The sequence below is a fragment of the Leuresthes tenuis genome, unplaced genomic scaffold (genome assembly GCF_036924035.1).
Source record: "Leuresthes tenuis unplaced genomic scaffold, fLeuTen1.0.hap1 SCAF_1, whole genome shotgun sequence".
Lineage (NCBI taxonomy): Eukaryota > Metazoa > Chordata > Actinopteri > Atheriniformes > Atherinopsidae > Leuresthes > Leuresthes tenuis.
Window position 1 is genome coordinate 37,365,314 of NW_027325355.1, and position 15,365 is coordinate 37,380,678.

The following is a 15,365-nucleotide window of genomic DNA, read 5'->3' on the forward strand; positions in this document are numbered from 1 at the left end:
GTTCCCTGCGTGTTCCCTGTGTGTTCCCTGTGTGTTCCCTGTGTGTTCCCTGCGTGTTCCCTGCGTGTTCCCTGTGTGTTACGTATGTGTTCCCTGTGTGTTCCCTGCGTGTTCCCTGCGTGTTCCCTGCGTGTTCCCTGTGTGTTCCCTGTGTGTTCCCTGCGTGTTCCCTGCGTGTTCCCTGTGTGTTCCCTGCGTGTTCCCTGTGTGTTTCCTGCGTGTTCCCTGTGTGTTCCCTGCGTGTTCCCTGTTTGTTACCTGTATGTTACCTGCGTGTTCCCTGTGTGTTATCTGTGTGTTCCCTGTGTGTTCCCTGTGTGTTCCCTGTGTGTTACGTATGTGTTCCCTGTGTGTTCCCTGCGTGTTCCCTGCGTGTTCCCTGTGTGTTCCCTCTGTGTTCCCTGTGTGTTCCCTGCGTGTTCCTTGCGTGTTCCCTGTGTGTTCCCTCTGTGTTACCTGTGTGTTCCCTGTGTGTTCCCTGTGTGTTCCCTGTGTGTTCCCTGTTTGTTACGTATGTGTTCCCTGTGTGTTCCCTGCGTGTTCCCTGTGTGTTCCCTGCGTGTTACGTATGTGTTCCCTGTGTGTTACGTATGTGTTCCCTGTGTGTTCCCTGCGTGTTCCCTGCGTGTTCCCTGTGTGTTCCCTGTGTGTTCCCTGCGTGTTCCCTGCGTGTTCCCTGTGTGTTCCCTGTGTGTTACCTGTGTTTTACCTGTGTGTTCCCTGTGTGTTCCCTGCGTGTTCCCTGTGTGTTCCCTGTGTGTTCCCTGTGTGTTCCCTGCGTGTTCCCTGCGTGTTCCCTGTGTGTTACGTATGTGTTCCCTGTGTGTTCCCTGCGTGTTCCCTGCGTGTTCCCTGCGTGTTCCCTGCGTGTTCCCTGTGTGTTCCCTGTGTGTTCCCTGCGTGTTCCCTGCGTGTTCCCTGTGTGTTCCCTGCGTGTTCCCTGTGTGTTTCCTGCGTGTTCCCTGTGTGTTCCCTGCGTGTTCCCTGTTTGTTACCTGTATGTTACCTGCGTGTTCCCTGTGTGTTATCTGTGTGTTCCCTGTGTGTTCCCTGTGTGTTCCCTGTGTGTTACGTATGTGTTCCCTGCGTGTTCCCTGCGTGTTCCCTGTGTGTTCCCTCTGTGTTCCCTGTGTGTTCCCTGCGTGTTCCTTGCGTGTTCCCTGTGTGTTCCCTCTGTGTTACCTGTGTGTTCCCTGTGTGTTCCCTGTGTGTTCCCTGTGTGTTCCCTGTTTGTTACGTATGTGTTCCCTGTGTGTTCCCTGCGTGTTCCCTGTGTGTTCCCTGCGTGTTACGTATGTGTTCCCTGTGTGTTCCCTGTGTGTTCCCTGCGTGTTCCCTGCGTGTTCCCTGTGTGTTCCCTGTGTGTTCCCTGCGTGTTCCCTGCGTGTTCCCTGTGTGTTCCCTGTGTGTTACCTGTGTTTTACCTGTGTGTTCCCTGTGTGTTCCCTGTGTGTTCCCTGTGTGTTCCCTGCGTGTTCCCTGTGTGTTCCCTGTGTGTTCCCTGCGTGTTCCCTGTGTGTTCCCTGTGTGTTACCTGCGTGTTCCCTGCGATTTCCGTGTGTTCCCTGCGATTTCCGTGTGTTCCCTGTGTGTTCCCTGTGTGTTCCCTGCGTGTTCCCTGTGTGTTCCCTGCGATTTCCGTGTGTTCCCTGCGATTTCCGTGTGTTCCCTGTGTGTTCCCTGTGTGTTCCCTGTGTGTTACCTGTGTGTTCCCTGCGTGTTCCCTGCGTGTTCCCTGCGTGTTCCCTGCGTGTTCCCTGTGTGTTCCCTGTGTGTTACCTGTGTTTTACCTGTGTGTTACGTATGTGTTCCCTGTGTGTTCCCTGTGTGTTCCCTGCGTGTTCCCTGTGTGTTCCCTGTGTGTTACCTGCGTGTTCCCTGCGATTTCCGTGTGTTCCCTGCGATTTCCGTGTGTTCCCTGCGTGTTCCCTGTGTGTTCCCTGTGTGTTACCTGCGTGTTCCCTGCGATTTCCGTGTGTTCCCTGCGATTTCCGTGTGTTCCCTGCGTGTTCCCTGTGTGTTCCCTGTGTTCCCTGTGTTCCCTGTGTGTTCCCTGTGTGTTCCCTGTGTGTTACCTGTGTGTTACGTATGTGTTCCCTGTGTGTTCCCTGTGTGTTCCGTGTGTGTTACGTATGTGTTCCCTGTGTGTTACCCGTGTGTTCCCTGTGTGTTACGTATGTGTTCCCTGTGTGTTACCCGTGTGTTCCCTGTGTGTTACGTATGTGTTCCCTGTGTGTTACCCGTGTGTTCCCTGTGTGTTACGTATGTGTTACCCGTGTGTTCCGTGTGTGTTACGTATGTGTTCCCTGTGTGTTCCCTGTGTGTTACGTATGTGTTCCCTGTGTGTTACCCGTGTGTTACCCGTGTGTTACCCGTGTGTTACCCGTGTGTTCCCTGTGTGTTACGTATGTGTTCCCTGTGTGTTACCCGTGTGTTCCCTGTGTGTTACGTATGTGTTCCCTGTGTGTTACCCGTGTGTTCCCTGTGTGTTACGTATGTGTTCCCTGTGTGTTACGTATGTGTTCCCTGTGTGTTACCCGTGTGTTCCCTGTGTGTTACGTATGTGTTCCCTGTGTGTTACCCGTGTGTTACCCGTGTGTTCCCTGCGTGTTCCCTGCTTGTTCCCTGTGTGTTTCCTGCGTGTTCCCTGCGATTTCCCTGTGTGTTCCCTGTGTGTTCCCTGCGTGTTCCCTGTGTGTTACCTGCGTGTTCCCTGCGTGTTCCCTGCGTGTTCCCTGCGTGTTCCCTGCGTGTTCCTTGTGTGTTCCTTGTGTGTTCCCTGCGTGTTCCCTGCGATTTCCCTGTGTGTTCCCTGTGTGTTACCCGTGTGTTACCTGTGTGTTACCCGTGTTTTACCCGTGTGTTACCTGTGTGTTCCCTGCGTGTTCCCTGCGTGTTCCCTGTGTGTTCCCTGTGTGTTACGTGTGTGTTCCCTGTGTGTTCTCTGTGTGTTCCCTGCGTGTTCCCTGCGTGTTCCCTGCGTGTTACCTGCGTGTTCCCTGCGTGTTCCCTGCGTGTTTCCTGCGTGTTCCCTGCGTGTTCCCTGCGTGTTCCCTGCGTGTTCCCTGCGTGTTCCCTGCGTGTTACGTATGTGTTCCCTGTGTGTTACGTATGTGTTCCCTGCGTGTTCCCTGTGTGTTCCCTGCGTGTTCCCTGTGTGTTACCTGTGTGTTACCTGTGTGTTCCCTGTGTGTTCCCTGTGTGTTCCCTATGTGTTACGTATGTGTTCCCTGCGTGTTCCCTGCGTGTTCCCTGTGTGTTCCCTCTGTGTTCCCTGTGTGTTCCCTGCGTGTTCCCTGTGTGTTCCCTCTGTGTTCCCTGTGTGTTCCCTGAGTGTTCCCTGTGTGTTCCCTCTGTGTTCCCTGTGTGTTCCCTCTGTGTTCCCTGTGTGTTCCCTGTGTGTTCCCTGTGTGTTCCCTGTGTGTTACGTATGTGTTCCCTCTGTGTTACCTGTGTGTTCCCTGTGTGTTCCCTGTGTGTTCCCTATGTGTTACGTATGTGTTCCCTGCGTGTTCCCTGCGTGTTCCCTGCGTGTTCCCTGTGTGTTCCCTCTGTGTTCCCTGAGTGTTCCCTGTGTGTTCCCTCTGTGTTCCCTGTGTGTTCCCTCTGTGTTCCCTGCGTGTTCCCTGCGTGTTCCCTGTGTGTTCCCTGTGTGTTACGTATGTGTTCCCTGTGTGTTCCCTGTGTGTTCCCTGCGTGTTACGTATGTGTTCCCTGTGTGTTACGTATGTGTTCCCTGTGTGTTCCCTGCGTGTTCCCTGTGTGTTCCCTGCGTGTTCCCTGTGTTACGGATGTGTTCCCTGTGTGTTCCCTGTGTGTTCCCTGCGTGTTCCCTGTGTGTTACCTGCGTGTTCCCTGCGATTTCCCTGTGTGTTCCCTGTGTGTTCCCTGTGTGTTCCCTGTGTGTTACCTGTGTGTTCCCTGTGTGTTCCCTGTGTGTTCCCTGTGTGTTACGTATGTGTTCCCTGTGTGTTACGTATGTGTTCCCTGCGTGTTCCCTGTGTGTTCCCTGCGTGTTCCCTGCGTGTTCCCTGCGTGTTCCCTGCGTGTTCCCTGCGTGTTCCCTGTGTGTTCCCTGTGTGTTACCTGTGTGTTCCCTGTGTGTTCCCTGTGTGTTCCCTGTGTGTTCCCTGCGTGTTACGTATGTGTTCCCTGTGTGTTACGTATGTGTTCCCTGTGTGTTCCCTGCGTGTTCCCTGCGTGTTCCCTGTGTGTTCCCTGCGTGTTCCCTGTGTGTTACCTGTGTGTTACCTGCGTGTTCCCTGTGTGTTATCTCTGTGTTCCCTGTGTGTTCCCTGTGTGTTCCCTGTGTGTTACCTGTGTGTTCCCTGTGTGTTACGTATGTGTTCCCTGTGTGTTCCCTGTGTGTTACGTATGTGTTCCCTGTGTGTTCCCTGTGTGTTACGTATGTGTTCCCTGTGTGTTCCCTGTGTGTTACGTATGTGTTCCCTGCGTGTTCCCTGTGTGTTACCTGCGTGTTCCCTGCGATTTCCCTGTGTGTTCCCTGTGTGTTCCCTGTGTGTTCCCTGTGTGTTACCTGTGTGTTCCCTGCGTGTTACGTATGTGTTCCCTGTGTGTTACCTGTGTGTTCCCTGTGTGTTCCCTGCGTGTTACGTATGTGTTCCCTGTGTGTTACGTATGTGTTCCCTGCGTGTTACGTATGTGTTCCCTGTGTGTTACCTGTGTGTTCCCTGTGTGTTCCCTGCGTGTTACGTATGTGTTCCCTGTGTGTTACGTATGTGTTCCCTGTGTGTTACCTGTGTGTTCCCTGTGTGTTCCCTGCGTGTTACGTATGTGTTCCCTGTGTGTTACGTATGTGTTCCCTGTGTGTTACGTATGTGTTCCCTGTGTGTTACCTGTGTGTTCCCTGTGTGTTCCCTGCGTGTTACGTATGTGTTCCCTGTGTGTTACGTATGTGTTCCCTGCGTGTTCCCTGCGTGTTCCCTGTGTGTTCCCTGTGTGTTCCCTGCGTGTTCCCTGCGTGTTCCCTGTGTGTTCCCTGTGTGTTCCCTGTGTGTTCCCTGCGTGTTCCCTGTGTGTTACGTATGTGTTCCCTGTGTGTTCCCTGCGTGTTCCCTGCGTGTTCCCTGCGTGTTCCCTGTGTGTTCCCTGTGTGTTCCCTGTGTGTTCCCTGCGTGTTCCCTGCGTGTTCCCTGTGTGTTCCCTGCGTGTTCCCTGTGTGTTTCCTGCGTGTTCCCTGTGTGTTCCCTGCGTGTTCCCTGTTTGTTACCTGTATGTTACCTGCGTGTTCCCTGTGTGTTATCTGTGTGTTCCCTGTGTGTTCCCTGTGTGTTCCCTGTGTGTTACGTATGTGTTCCCTGTGTGTTCCCTGCGTGTTCCCTGCGTGTTCCCTGTGTGTTCCCTCTGTGTTCCCTGTGTGTTCCCTGCGTGTTCCTTGCGTGTTCCCTGTGTGTTCCCTCTGTGTTACCTGTGTGTTCCCTGTGTGTTCCCTGTGTGTTCCCTGTTTGTTACGTATGTGTTCCCTGTGTGTTCCCTGCGTGTTCCCTGTGTGTTCCCTGCGTGTTACGTATGTGTTCCCTGTGTGTTACGTATGTGTTCCCTGTGTGTTCCCTGCGTGTTCCCTGCGTGTTCCCTGTGTGTTCCCTGTGTGTTCCCTGCGTGTTCCCTGCGTGTTCCCTGTGTGTTCCCTGTGTGTTACCTGTGTTTTACCTGTGTGTTCCCTGTGTGTTCCCTGCGTGTTCCCTGTGTGTTCCCTGTGTGTTCCCTGTGTGTTCCCTGCGTGTTCCCTGCGTGTTCCCTGTGTGTTACGTATGTGTTCCCTGTGTGTTCCCTGCGTGTTCCCTGCGTGTTCCCTGCGTGTTCCCTGTGTGTTCCCTGTGTGTTCCCTGTGTGTTCCCTGCGTGTTCCCTGCGTGTTCCCTGTGTGTTCCCTGCGTGTTCCCTGTGTGTTTCCTGCGTGTTCCCTGTGTGTTCCCTGCGTGTTCCCTGTTTGTTACCTGTATGTTACCTGCGTGTTCCCTGTGTGTTATCTGTGTGTTCCCTGTGTGTTCCCTGTGTGTTCCCTGTGTGTTACGTATGTGTTCCCTGCGTGTTCCCTGCGTGTTCCCTGTGTGTTCCCTCTGTGTTCCCTGTGTGTTCCCTGCGTGTTCCTTGCGTGTTCCCTGTGTGTTCCCTCTGTGTTACCTGTGTGTTCCCTGTGTGTTCCCTGTGTGTTCCCTGTGTGTTCCCTGTTTGTTACGTATGTGTTCCCTGTGTGTTCCCTGCGTGTTCCCTGTGTGTTCCCTGCGTGTTACGTATGTGTTCCCTGTGTGTTCCCTGTGTGTTCCCTGCGTGTTCCCTGCGTGTTCCCTGTGTGTTCCCTGTGTGTTCCCTGCGTGTTCCCTGCGTGTTCCCTGCGTGTTCCCTGTGTGTTACCTGTGTTTTACCTGTGTGTTCCCTGTGTGTTCCCTGTGTGTTCCCTGTGTGTTCCCTGCGTGTTCCCTGTGTGTTCCCTGTGTGTTCCCTGCGTGTTCCCTGTGTGTTCCCTGTGTGTTACCTGCGTGTTCCCTGCGATTTCCGTGTGTTCCCTGCGATTTCCGTGTGTTCCCTGTGTGTTCCCTGCGATTTCCGTGTGTTCCCTGCGATTTCCGTGTGTTCCCTGTGTGTTCCCTGTGTGTTCCCTGTGTGTTACCTGTGTGTTCCCTGCGTGTTCCCTGCGTGTTCCCTGCGTGTTCCCTGCGTGTTCCCTGTGTGTTCCCTGTGTGTTACCTGTGTTTTACCTGTGTGTTACGTATGTGTTCCCTGTGTGTTCCCTGTGTGTTCCCTGCGTGTTCCCTGTGTGTTCCCTGTGTGTTACCTGCGTGTTCCCTGCGATTTCCGTGTGTTCCCTGCGATTTCCGTGTGTTCCCTGCGTGTTCCCTGTGTGTTCCCTGTGTGTTACCTGCGTGTTCCCTGCGATTTCCGTGTGTTCCCTGCGATTTCCGTGTGTTCCCTGCGTGTTCCCTGTGTGTTCCCTGTGTTCCCTGTGTTCCCTGTGTGTTCCCTGTGTGTTACCTGTGTGTTACGTATGTGTTCCCTGTGTGTTCCCTGTGTGTTCCCTGTGTGTTCCGTGTGTGTTACGTATGTGTTCCCTGTGTGTTACCCGTGTGTTCCCTGTGTGTTACGTATGTGTTCCCTGTGTGTTACCCGTGTGTTCCCTGTGTGTTACGTATGTGTTCCCTGTGTGTTACCCGTGTGTTCCCTGTGTGTTACGTATGTGTTACCCGTGTGTTACCCGTGTGTTCCGTGTGTGTTACGTATGTGTTCCCTGTGTGTTCCCTGTGTGTTACGTATGTGTTCCCTGTGTGTTACCCGTGTGTTACCCGTGTGTTACCCGTGTGTTACCCGTGTGTTCCCTGTGTGTTACGTATGTGTTCCCTGTGTGTTACCCGTGTGTTCCCTGTGTGTTACGTATGTGTTCCCTGTGTGTTACCCGTGTGTTCCCTGTGTGTTACGTATGTGTTCCCTGTGTGTTACGTATGTGTTCCCTGTGTGTTACCCGTGTGTTCCCTGTGTGTTACGTATGTGTTCCCTGTGTGTTACCCGTGTGTTACCCGTGTGTTACCCGTGTGTTACCCGTGTGTTACCCGTGTGTTACCCGTGTGTTACCCGTGTGTTACCCGTGTGTTACCCGTGTGTTCCCTGTGTGTTCTCTGTGTGTTCCCTGTGTGTTACCCGTGTGTTCCGTGTGTGTTACGTATGTGTTCCCTGTGTGTTACCCGTGTGTTCCCTGTGTGTTACGTATGTGTTACCCGTGTGTTACCCGTGTGTTACCCGTGTGTTACCCGTGTGTTACCCGTGTGTTACCCGTGTGTTACCCGTGTGTTACCCGCGTGTTCCCTGCGTGTTCCCTGCGTGTTCCCTGCGTGTTCCCTGCGTGTTCCCTGTGTGATATCTGTGTTTGTTCTATGATCTGCAGAGCCAGAGAAGCTTTGCGGCAGTGTCTCCCCGACCAGCTCAAAGACACCACCTTCTCTCAGGTCCTGAAGGATGACACCACCACCAAACGCTGGCTGGCCCAGCTCGTGAAGAACCTCCAGGAGGGTCAGGTCACTGACCTCCGGGGGATTCCTCTCCCCCAGCAGTGACCGTCCACTTCCTTTCATGTCCTGAGAACACCAGCAAGGAACTGCCAAACAGACGACAAGCCTTCAGTTATGGACAGTTTTTATGAGACTTGAAGACAGAGCTGCAGCCTACAGCTTCTGTTCCTGTGGATCCACAGTGTCGGAGACTATTCACAGTGTTTAACGGCACATTTATTCTGCTCATGTTACACTGCCTTGTACATGTCACCTCATGATAAACTGGTGATATGGAAGCTGAGCTGCTAAATAAAAAGATCAAATCAATGCAACACAACCACATATGTACTATTTTACTTCTTCACACTCTCCTGTCTATGTCAGACTGGGATGCAGCTTAGTTGCTTTGACTGTCTGACACCAGATGGAGGTGCCAGAGTACTGCTCCCTGCTCCTGAACACAGAATTTTTGACGAATAAAGAACAATGAATGTATCACTGTATATCACTTAAAAACCAGACGCTATCTGATGTTAGTGATAAGCTTCCCAGAACAGAACATGCATGCTTTACACATGTAGTAAGACTATACTTGCTCTGAGAAAAAAATATGAAGACAAATGAAGTAATTCATTCATGACTCCATTAATCCTCAAAGGGAAATGTTATTAAAGTTATGCCATCTATTGATAGAAAAATCGGCAGACAAATATGTAGAAACCTTCAGAGCTCTCCATCAGTGGGTTGGGCTGTTGTTTCTGTAGCTTGGCATCAACTCATCTGATGATGTCACACACAGTGTCAGCAGGTAACTCAGGTGAACTCTCAGCAGACAACATGGACAGAAACTCACAGCCAGTAGTTCAACATCTCGGCTGCAGAGACGCTCCTTCTCAGTGACACGTCCGAGATTCCACCATCTGTTGTTAACCAGCTCTGTGATCCTCCTCCTTTACTGTTACAGCTCTGTCTGCAGTCTCTGTCTGCCTGGATAGTCTTAAAGCTGAGCAGAGAGCTGTTAGAGTTGTTCCTGCAGCCAGGTCCAGGATTCCACCATCTGTTGTTAACCAGCTCTGTGATCCTTCTCCTGTGCCTATTCCAGGCATAACTTGGCCTTTACAATCTCAGTTAGCTGCTCCAATAGGTTAAAAGCATTCCTGTTGCCATAGTTATGCATCATAACAGATGTAAGTTAGCATTAATGAATCAGCTCCCTCTGACTATTTAAATGTTCACGTTCCTCCAACCACAGGCAGAGGAGGAGGAGTGGCAGCTATCTTCAGATCAGGGTTACTAATCAGTCCTAGACCAAAGATTAGTTTTAGCTCTTTTGAATCTCTGATTCTCAGTTTTTCCCAAAGTGGAAATCACAAAAACCTCTTGTGTTTGTTGTTGTGTATCGTCCACCTGGCCCTTATTCTGAGTTTCTGTCTGAATTCTCAGAGTTTTTATCCCAGTTAGTGCTGAGTACAGATAAAGTCATTGTAGTGGGTGACTTTAATATTCATGTAGATGTTGAAAATGACAGCCTAAATATTAACTTTAATTCTATATTAGACTCTATTGGATTTTCTCAAAGTGTTCACAGACCTACTCACTGCCTTAATCATACCCTTGACCTTGTGCTGACTTATGGCATTGAGAGTGAACAGTTAACAGTGTTCCCTCATAACCCTGTCTTGTCTGACCATTTTTTAATAACTTTTGAATTTACATTACTTGACTACACGGTTTCTGAGAAGAATTCTACATATAGAAGGTGTCTGTCAGAGAATTCTGTAACCAGATTTAAAGAGTTGATTTCATCATCCTTTTCTTCACTGCCATGTGCTGATATGACAGAGGACGGCTACCTAAATTTTACTCCAGTAGAACTTGACTCTCTTCTCTCTTGTCTCTTTCACCTTCGTAATATTGCTAAAATCAGGAACATCCTGTCTCAGGGTGATGCAGAGAAACTAGTTCATGCATTTGTTACTTCAAGATCGGACTACTGTAATTCTTTATTATTGGGCTGTCCCACATATTCTCTGAAAAGCCTCCAGCTGATCCAAAATGCTGCAGCCAGAGTTCTGCTGAGAACTAACAGGAGAGATCATGTTTCTCCAGTTTTAGCTTCTCTTCATTGGCTCCCTGTTAAATTCAGAATAGAATTTAAGATTCTTCTCCTCACATGTAAAGCTCTTAATGACCGAGCTCCATCATATCTTAAAGATCTCATTGTAATATATTTTCCTAACAGAGCACTTCGCTCCCAAACTGCAGGTTTACTTGTTGTTCCCAGAGTTTCTAAAAGTAGAATGGGAGGCAGAGCCTTCCCTGTGTGTTCCCTGCGTGTTCCCTGTGTGTTCCCTGCGTGTTCCCTGTTTGTTACCTGTATGTTACCTGCGTGTTCCCTGTGTGTTATCTGTGTGTTCCCTGTGTGTTCCCTGTGTGTTCCCTGTGTGTTCCCTGTGTGTTCCCTGTGTGTTCCCTGCGTGTTCCCTGCGATTTCCCTGCGTGTTCCCTGTGTGTTCCCTGTGTGTTCCCTGTGTGTTCCCTGCGTGTTACGTATGTGTTCCCTGTGTGTTACGTATGTGTTCCCTGTGTGTTCCCTGCGTGTTCCCTGTGTGTTCCCTGCGTGTTCCCTGCGTGTTCCCTGTGTGTTCCCTGTGTGTTACCTGTGTTTTACCTGTGTGTTCCCTGTGTGTTCCCTGTGTGTTCCCTGTGTGTTCCCTGCGTGTTCCCTGTGTGTTCCCTGTGTGTTACCTGCGTGTTCCCTGCGATTTCCGTGTGTTCCCTGCGATTTCCGTGTGTTCCCTGTGTGTTCCCTGTGTGTTCCCTGCGTGTTCCCTGTGTGTTCCCTGCGATTTCCGTGTGTTCCCTGCGATTTCCGTGTGTTCCCTGTGTGTTCCCTGTGTGTTCCCTGTGTGTTACCTGTGTGTTCCCTGTGTGTTCCCTGCGTGTTCCCTGCGTGTTCCCTGCGTGTTCCCTGCGTGTTCCCTGTGTGTTCCCTGTGTGTTACCTGTGTTTTACCTGTGTGTTACGTATGTGTTCCCTGTGTGTTCCCTGTGTGTTCCCTGCGTGTTCCCTGTGTGTTCCCTGTGTGTTACCTGCGTGTTCCCTGCGATTTCCGTGTGTTCCCTGCGATTTCCGTGTGTTCCCTGCGATTTCCGTGTGTTCCCTGCGTGTTCCCTGTGTGTTCCCTGTGTGTTACCTGCGTGTTCCCTGCGATTTCCGTGTGTTCCCTGCGATTTCCGTGTGTTCCCTGCGTGTTCCCTGTGTGTTCCCTGTGATTTTCCTGTGTGTTCCCTGTGTTCCCTGTGTGTTCCCTGTGTGTTCCGTGTGTGTTACGTATGTGTTCCCTGTGTGTTACCCGTGTGTTCCCTGTGTGTTACGTATGTGTTCCCTGTGTGTTACCCGTGTGTTCCCTGTGTGTTACGTATGTGTTACCCGTGTGTTACCCGTGTGTTACCCGTGTGTTACCCGTGTGTTACCCGTGTGTTCCGTGTGTGTTACGTATGTGTTCCCTGTGTGTTACCCGTGTGTTCCCTGTGTGTTACGTATGTGTTCCCTGTGTGTTACCCGTGTGTTACCCGTGTGTTACCCGTGTGTTACCCGTGTGTTACCCGTGTGTTCCCTGTGTGTTCCCTGTGTGTTCCCTGTGTGTTACCCGTGTGTTACCCGTGTGTTCCGTGTGTGTTACGTATGTGTTCCCTGTGTGTTACCCGTGTGTTCCCTGTGTGTTACGTATGTGTTACCCGTGTGTTACCCGTGTGTTACCCGTGTGTTCCGTGTGTGTTACGTATGTGTTCCCTGTGTGTTACCCGTGTGTTCCCTGTGTGTTACGTATGTGTTCCCTGTGTGTTACCCGTGTGTTACCCGTGTGTTACCCGTGTGTTCCCTGTGTGTTCCCTGTGTGTTCCCTGTGTGTTACCCGTGTGTTACCCGTGTGTTCCGTGTGTGTTACGTATGTGTTCCCTGTGTGTTACCCGTGTGTTCCCTGTGTGTTACGTATGTGTTCCCTGTGTGTTACCCGTGTGTTCCCTGTGTGTTACGTATGTGTTACCCGTGTGTTACCCGTGTGTTACCCGTGTGTTACCCGTGTGTTACCCGCGTGTTCCCTGCGTGTTCCCCGCGTGTTACCTGCGTGTTCCCTGCGTGTTACCTGCGTGTTCCCTGCGTGTTCCCTGCGTGTTACCTGCGTGTTACCCGCGTGTTCCCCGCGTGTTCCCCGCGTGTTACCTGCGTGTTCCCTGCGTGTTCCCTGCGTGTTCCCTGTGTGATATCTGTGTTTGTTCTATGATCTGCAGAGCCAGAGAAGCTTTGCGGCAGTGTCTCCCCGACCAGCTCAAAGACACCACCTTCTCTCAGGTCCTGAAGGATGACACCACCACCAAACGCTGGCTGGCCCAGCTCGTGAAGAACCTCCAGGAGGGTCAGGTCACTGACCTCCGGGGGATTCCTCTCCCCCAGCAGTGACCGTCCACTTCCTTTCATGTCCTGAGAACACCAGCAAGGAACTGCCAAACAGACGACAAGCCTTCAGTTATGGACAGTTTTTATGAGACTTGAAGACAGAGCTGCAGCCTACAGCTTCTGTTCCTGTGGATCCACAGTGTCGGAGACTATTCACAGTGTTTAACGGCACATTTATTCTGCTCATGTTACACTGCCTTGTACATGTCACCTCATGATAAACTGGTGATATGGAAGCTGAGCTGCTAAATAAAAAGATCAAATCAATGCAACACAACCACATATGTACTATTTTACTTCTTCACACTCTCCTGTCTATGTCAGACTGGGATGCAGCTTAGTTGCTTTGACTGTCTGACACCAGATGGAGGTGCCAGAGTACTGCTCCCTGCTCCTGAACACAGAATTTTTGACGAATAAAGAACAATGAATGTATCACTGTATATCACTTAAAAACCAGACGCTATCTGATGTTAGTGATAAGCTTCCCAGAACAGAACATGCATGCTTTACACATGTAGTAAGACTATACTTGCTCTGAGAAAAAAATATGAAGACAAATGAAGTAATTCATTCATGACTCCATTAATCCTCAAAGGGAAATGTTATTAAAGTTATGCCATCTATTGATAGAAAAATCGGCAGACAAATATGTAGAAACCTTCAGAGCTCTCCATCAGTGGGTTGGGCTGTTGTTTCTGTAGCTTGGCATCAACTCATCTGATGATGTCACACACAGTGTCAGCAGGTAACTCAGGTGAACTCTCAGCAGACAACATGGACAGAAACTCACAGCCAGTAGTTCAACATCTCGGCTGCAGAGACGCTCCTTCTCAGTGACACGTCCGAGATTCCACCATCTGTTGTTAACCAGCTCTGTGATCCTCCTCCTTTACTGTTACAGCTCTGTCTGCAGTCTCTGTCTGCCTGGATAGTCTTAAAGCTGAGCAGAGAGCTGTTAGAGTTGTTCCTGCAGCCAGGTCCAGGATTCCACCATCTGTTGTTAACCAGCTCTGTGATCCTCCTCCTTTACTGTTACAGCTCTGTCTGCAGTCTCTGTCTGCCCGGATAGTCTTAAAGCTGAGCAGAGAGCTGTTAGAGTTGTTCCTGCAGCCAGGTCCAGGATTCCACCATCTGTTGTTAACCAGCTCTGTGATCCTCCTCCTGTGCCTATTCCAGGCATAACTTGGCCTTTACAATCTCAGTTAGCTGCTCCAATAGGTTAAAAGCATTCCTGTTGCCATAGTTATGCATCATAACAGATGTAAGTTAGCATTAATGAATCAGCTCCCTCTGACTATTTAAATGTTCACGTTCCTCCAACCACAGGCAGAGGAGGAGGAGTGGCAGCTATCTTCAGATCAGGGTTACTAATCAGTCCTAGACCAAAGATTAGTTTTAGCTCTTTTGAATCTCTGATTCTCAGTTTTTCCCAAAGTGGAAATCACAAAAACCTCTTGTGTTTGTTGTTGTGTATCGTCCACCTGGCCCTTATTCTGAGTTTCTGTCTGAATTCTCAGAGTTTTTATCCCAGTTAGTGCTGAGTACAGATAAAGTCATTGTAGTGGGTGACTTTAATATTCATGTAGATGTTGAAAATGACAGCCTAAATATTAACTTTAATTCTATATCAGACTCTATTGGATTTTCTCAAAGTGTTCACAGACCTACTCACTGCCTTAATCATACCCTTGACCTTGTGCTGACTTATGGCATTGAGAGTGAACAGTTAACAGTGTTCCCTCATAACTCTGTCTTGTCTGACCATTTTTTAATAACTTTTGAATTTACATTACTTGACTATACGGCTTCTGAGAAGAATTCTACATATAGAAGGTGTCTGTCAGAGAATGCTGTAACCAGATTTAAAGAGTTGATTTCATCATCCTTTTCTTCACTGCCATGTGCAGATATGACAGAGGACGGCTACCTAAATTTTACTCCAGTAGAACTTGACTCTCTTCTCTCTTGTCTCTTTCACCTTCGTAATATTGCTAAAATCAGGAACATCCTGTCTCAGGGTGATGCAGAGAAACTAGTTCATGCATTTGTTACTTCAAGATTGGACTACTGTAATTCCTTATTATTGGGCTGTCCCACATATTCTCTGAAAAGCCTCCAGCTGATCCAAAATGCTGCAGCCAGAGTTCTGCTGAGAACTAACAGGAGAGATCATGTTTCTACAGTTTTAGCTTCTCTTCATTGGCTCCCTGTTAAATTCAGAATAGAATTTAAGATTCTTCTCCTCACATGTAAAGCTCTTAATGACCGAGCTCCATCATATCTTAAAGATCTCATTGTAATATATTTCCCTAACAGAGCACTTCGCTCCCAAACTGCAGGTTTACTTGTTGTTCCCAGAGTTTCTAAAAGTAGAATGGGAGGCAGAGCCTTCAGTTATCAGGCCCCTCTCTTGTGGAATAAGCTGCCAGTAAATGTCCGGGAAGCAGACACCCTTTCCACTTTTAAGATTAGGCTTAAAACTTTCCTTTTTGATAAAGCTTATAGTTAGGGATGGCTCAGGTAATCCTGAAACATCCCATAGTTAAGCTGCTATAGGCTTAGACTGCTGGGGGACCTCATCTGTCACACCTTTCCTCACTTTGCTCTCTTTTTCCCCCTGTTTAATTTCTCAAATGATATTATATACATGTGACATTATTGTGGTTATTAACTTGTGTTTCCCTGTTCCAACAGGTATCCTTTGAATGGTGTTATGGTGTTTTTCCCCCCTCTTTTCCCTCTTTTCTGTCTTCTCAAACCCCAGCTGGTCGAGGCGGATGGCCACCCTTCCTGAGTCTGGTTCTGCCAGAGGTTTCTTCCTGGTTCTGGTTCTGCCAGAGGTTTCTTCCTGAGTCTGATTCTGCCAGAGGTTTCTTCCTGGTTCTGGTTCTGGTTCTGCCAG

General features: G+C 49.8%; 1 protein-coding gene across 1 annotated transcript in view; it reads left to right on the top strand.

Annotated features, from left to right (window-relative positions):
- The window catches only part of cnot9 (CCR4-NOT transcription complex subunit 9), a 44,687-nt gene extending 35,755 nt beyond the window's left edge, over window positions 1-8,932 (top strand). Inside the window, exon 8 of the mRNA XM_072379259.1 lies at window positions 7,897-8,932. Coding sequence (XP_072235360.1) covers window positions 7,897-8,065 — 169 coding nt within the window. The 3' untranslated portion in view covers window positions 8,066-8,932. The remainder of the gene's footprint in view (window positions 1-7,896) is intronic.
- Window positions 8,933-15,365: the final 6,433 nt, after the last annotated feature.